This window comes from Bison bison, unplaced genomic scaffold, assembly GCF_000754665.1.
Source record: "Bison bison bison isolate TAMUID 2011002044 unplaced genomic scaffold, Bison_UMD1.0 scf7180017864495, whole genome shotgun sequence".
NCBI classification, from domain to species: domain Eukaryota; kingdom Metazoa; phylum Chordata; class Mammalia; order Artiodactyla; family Bovidae; genus Bison; species Bison bison.
In genome coordinates, this window is record NW_011495054.1 from 11,794,629 (window position 1) to 11,799,255 (window position 4,627).

The window sequence follows — 4,627 nt, forward strand, 5'->3', positions numbered from 1 at the left end:
CTTCGGATCTGGCGAGCGGGCACGCCAGGCTGGGGGCGATTGCGAGGGGCCGCGCGCGGAGGGCTCCGGGCGCAGCATGGGCGGCCCGCGGGCCTGGGCGCTGCTCTGCCTCGGGCTCCTGCTCCCAGGAGGGAGCGCCGCGTGGAGCGTCGGGGGAGCTCCGTTCTCTGCGCGCAGGTAAGGGCTGACCCCCACACCCTGCACCACCTCAGTGTCCTGCCAGCCCGGGGTTGGGGATCAGGACTCGGGGCACCCCCGCCCCCAACCTCCGTGCAAGCCCAGGATTGGGAAAGGGACCCGGTTCCCCACCTCACTGCCAGCCCCGGTGGGGGCAGGGACCGTGGGCCTCATTAGCTGGCAGGAGCTCCGGGCCGTGCGGGGGTCCTCTGCTTCACGTATCCAGAGCCAGCAGCCCCCGACAGCGTTCTCCAGCCCCCACCACTTCAACTCCGGACCCCAGGGGAGGGGGAAGGGACACGACGGAGGAAACCCCAAGATTCCTCGTCCCCTCCGCAGGGCCCCCTCCCTGCACGTAGGAGAAGCCCAGATCACCCTCTAGCTGACACTTGGGGGACCCTCCCCCCTTTACTCTGCTCCTGGCTTTTTTTAGTATCCCAGCTATTTATTTCCCTCGAAGGAAGAAGACGGGTGGAGTTTCACAGACCTAGGGTCAGTGTCGGCCCCCAGGGACCTGGCATTTTAGACTGAGTGCTGTGGGAGTGCTCTGTCTTCCTGCCCGTCACTCAAGAGCAGGGAACATTCTATCTGGTGGTGTTTATGGAGCATCCCCTAGTACCAGCCAGGGGGCCCTTTACATGCAGTGTTAAGGATTGAATGAGTTAGGGAAGACTTGTCCCCATTTAGCAGATGAGCAAGTCGAGGCCCTGGAGAATTGACAAAATCTAGGCTCTCTGAGCACTGACAGAAGAACCGGGATTCAAATCTGTGTCTTTCTGGCCTTGGTGACACTGTTTGAACCTGCCCAGGCCCTGGTCCTGACTGTAGCCCCTGCCCCCGCTGCGGTCCCCTCTCAAGGGCCAGCCACTGCTGTTGTCTGAGGCAAACAATACAGAGTAGCCAGGCCTCTCCGGGCCTTTTCATCCCATTCAAAGGCCTGCCGGGCCCCCACCCCCTATGGCCTCAATTCTTTAATTCTTTTCAGAAATTCCGCTTTCCCAGTGGTCAGGGGCCAGCGTGTACCCACTGGGCTAGCAAGAGCAGGTGACGCAGGCAGGGCTGGAGGGCAGAGGTGGCTGTGATGTCAGAGGCCAGAGGTGCAGTTGTCTGAGACGGGGACTGATGCTGGCCGCTGTCACAGCCACCACCGCGCATGCTGACCTGGGCTGGCATTTCACCTGCACCTGTCCCCCTCCAGAACCTTTCCGACTGCCAGGAAGGCACACATTTGTATGGTCCTCATTTCATAGAAGACAAAGCTGAGGCTCAGAGAGGGGATATGACCTGCTGAGGGCAAGGACGTGAACCCCCAGGGTCCCAGGTGCCAGAATGACCAAGACTCTGACCTGGGAATACCCAGTGTCAAGCTCAGGATGACGGTTGAGAAGGGCGTAAGGCCTGCACTGCCCTTCGGCCAGTGCACTGCCTCCCAGCCTGGGCTCCTTTCCCCACAGGGCTCCCCGTGCGGGGGCAGGACTGTGGCTGTGGGGCTGTCACCCGGTCATTGAAGGCTCAGAGTGGCCTGAGCATCACAAAAGCCCTGTAGGCAATGCTGTTGCTCCCATTCTATAGATGGAAAGACTGAGGCCAAGAGAAGAAACAGCACCTCAATCTAAGTCAGTCAGTTCCCAGATCCAGTGTTCTCTTCACCACGGCAGCTCTCTGGAAGAGGGAGCACGGGTGTCAGCTTGGGGAGCCGGGAAGGGTTTGCAGGTCATGGCCAGCAATCAGGGGCTCCAGCCTCAGACACAGCAAGGTCTCCTTCCCGCTCTGTCACCCACTCAGCGTGTGACCTTGGGCAGGTCTCTTCGTGGCTCCAGGGCTTAGTTCCCCTCTCAGTTTCCTCCCTCTTCCCCTCTCCCCTCCCCTCATCCCCTGCTCACGCAGGTTCTGAGGAGGGTCCCAACCTGCAACACCAATGTTAAGTGGGGGGGGGGGACCCTCGCTAGAGGAATCTGTGGTTCTGGGCTGCCAGGACCTCCCCTTGTGGCCCCAGCCCAACCTCGCTGGGCCTTGCTGGAGACGGCATGGGGATGTCGCGCCCATCACCCCTCCCTCCAGCCCCGCGCCCCAGGCGCCCCTTGGCAGCCGAGGGACCAGAGGCAGAAAAGAGGCTTTGTGCCTGGGGAGGGGGAGGCCCGGGACAGCATCCAAGGGGCCGCCCCCAGGCCCAAGAATGTGGCAAGACTTCGAGACCCCCGGAACCAGGGTGCCTGGGGCTGTGCAGAGCTGCCTGTGCTCGTCTTGCCCCTGTCCGCCCCCGCAGTCCCTGCTGGGGGGTCTTCCGCCCCTCTGAGGACCCTTCCAGCCTGTAATGACCCGTCTGTGTCTCAGCACTGTGGCTCTGGAGTTGATGCCATCACCGGCGTCCTGGCCCATCCTCCTCTCTTGCAGAGTACTGGCTTCCTCTGGGCAAATCCCAGAGTCAAGGAGAGTGGAGAACTTTCTTCCCCATCCTCTCCCCGGGGAGCTCAGATCCCAATGCTGCACCCATAGGGGTGACCTGGGTAGGTGACTTCTCTCGGGGCCTCAGTTTCCCCTCTGTAAAATGTAGAGCCTGACAGTCACGATCTCAAAGTCAAGGCTTGGGGTGGGGGTCGACCCTGTACGGAAGGTGCAGTACTGGTGTCCCTCAGGGAAGCCCCTGGACCCCAGCCTCCTGGCGTGGGCCCCATGTCACGGTCCAGGAACAAGAACGACCAAAAAGCACGTCAGCACTGCGCTCGGGGCTTAGGGTGAGTCACCCCCTGCTGGAGGAGGTCCTGCTGTCCCCATGTGCAGATGGACAGAGCGAGGCCCAGAGCCGGCCAGGGCTCGTCTGAGGTCACCAGGTTAGGGAGCAGCAGGGCCAGGGTTGGAGCTTGGACTCCGGTGTGGGGTTCGGGCTCCGTCCACCCCACCCCCACCCATGGGTCTTCTTTCTTTCCTTTCCTTTTCATAACGGCCCTTGGCCCCCAGCCCGCTTGGCTGCCTCCTGCAATTAGCCCCTATCACTGTTCCGGATCACAGCCCTGGGCCCTGTGGAGACAAAGTCCCCTGGGCCCCTCGTGGCAGGGGGTTGAGGGCAGGTGGGGGGGGGAGCGGCCCTTTTAGGGGCAGCTGGTGCCAGGCCGAGCTGGTCTGGCCTGTTTTCCCTCCTCCCGGCAGCCTGTGGGGCTGCAGAGGTGCTGAGTGGGCAGGAGTGGCAGGCCCAGCAGAGGGGTGCTGTCTCCTCCCAGCCCCTGCCATCGCCCCGTCCCACAGGAGGTAACCCAGCCTCAGCGGCGGGGTCTCAGGCGGGTTCTCACTAAGCATGCCGGAAGGTGGGCGGGGGTTGGTAGGGCGAAGAAGCGCCCAAGGGCAGCAGGCTGGAGGCGGGGCTTCCAGGGGCCACGCCCACCTCTGGGAAACCCCCGGGTCCAGGCTCCCCTACCCAGGGCAACTGCCTGTCCTCAGTCATTCCGTCATTCAGCAAACCTCCCTGGGCGCCTTTAAAGCTGAGCCCCATCCTGGCTCGATCCCTGCCAGCACCCTCCCCTAGCACCTTCGTGGGGGAGAAAAAGCTCAAAGCTGCTGTGAGTGGCTGGGATGGGGTAGGGACACCCTGCAGATGCCCAGCTGTGCCTAGAGCCTCAGGAGGCTCAAAAGGTGATAGGAGTTTGCGGAAGCAGGGAGAGGGCTTTGCAGGCAGAGGGAATCTCGTCTGCAAGGATCGGGGGTGGGAAGAGGGCACTCATGGAGGGAGGGCAGGAAGGAGAAAGAGTGCCAGCTCAAGTGTGCGGGTCCCAGCGGTCAGGGTAATGGGCAGTGTGGGGGAATGTGGACTCCAGGCCGGTAACACCCCTGGAAAGTGGGCGGAGGGGCCAGGCTGGGACCCTGCTGAGGAGCTCCGGTTTTATCCTGGCCACAGCAGAGCTGGGTCTTCAAGGCCAGAGAGGGGTGGGAAAGTTTTTGGTGACCTCCCCCCATACAAGATAAAGGCCACGAGGGGCTGACCTTGAATGCCACCTGGTCTGACTGTCCTCTCCTGTCTAAAATCTCTGCTGGCCGGTCACCAGCTCGGTGTTCCCTACGCAGGGGAATTGGACTGATGAGCAGTAAACCAGGGAACCAGACAGCAATTCACACAGGGGAGATTTCGACTAAGGAGGAAGAAAAAAATGTGCACCTCTGCCTAGGGGACACCAGCCGCGGGCTCTGCAGAGCTCCGGTGACGTCTGGATTGGGGTAGGCGCCTCAGAGGCCCCCTTCTCTGGGTCGCCCACCTCTGTGCCTTTAGAGGACTGTTTCCTCCTCTGGGGTCGATTTCCAAGGGACTCAGAACAGTGAAGGGACGTCCCTAGAGTCCTATGGGGAGTTTGTCCGCTGGTTCCCTCCAGAGACTTCCTCCTCCAGGTGGGCCGGGTGGGGGTGGCAGGCGCAGGGCTAGGTTTCTGGGGCAGTGGCGGGACATTCCAGGTGTTCGCCGGCC

The 4,627-nt window shown here is 62.2% G+C and overlaps 1 protein-coding gene across 7 annotated transcripts in view; it reads left to right on the forward strand.

Moving 5' to 3' along the window:
• Nucleotides 1-14: 14 nt before the first annotated feature.
• The window catches only part of EMID1 (EMI domain containing 1), a 40,673-nt gene continuing 36,060 nt past the window's right edge, over nucleotides 15-4,627 (forward strand). For 3 of the 7 annotated variants that reach the window (XR_824230.1, XM_010828721.1, XM_010828720.1), the window contains exon 1: nucleotides 15-177. Coding sequence is in view for 5 of the 7 variants with exons in the window: in XM_010828721.1 (XP_010827023.1) it covers nucleotides 77-177 (101 nt within the window). In the remaining 2 variants the exon portion in view is untranslated. Of the gene's footprint in view, nucleotides 178-2,593; nucleotides 2,685-4,175; nucleotides 4,384-4,627 lie in introns of those variants that run through there. The other 4 variants (XM_010828723.1, XM_010828722.1, XM_010828718.1 and 1 more) reach the window with 4 other exon arrangements.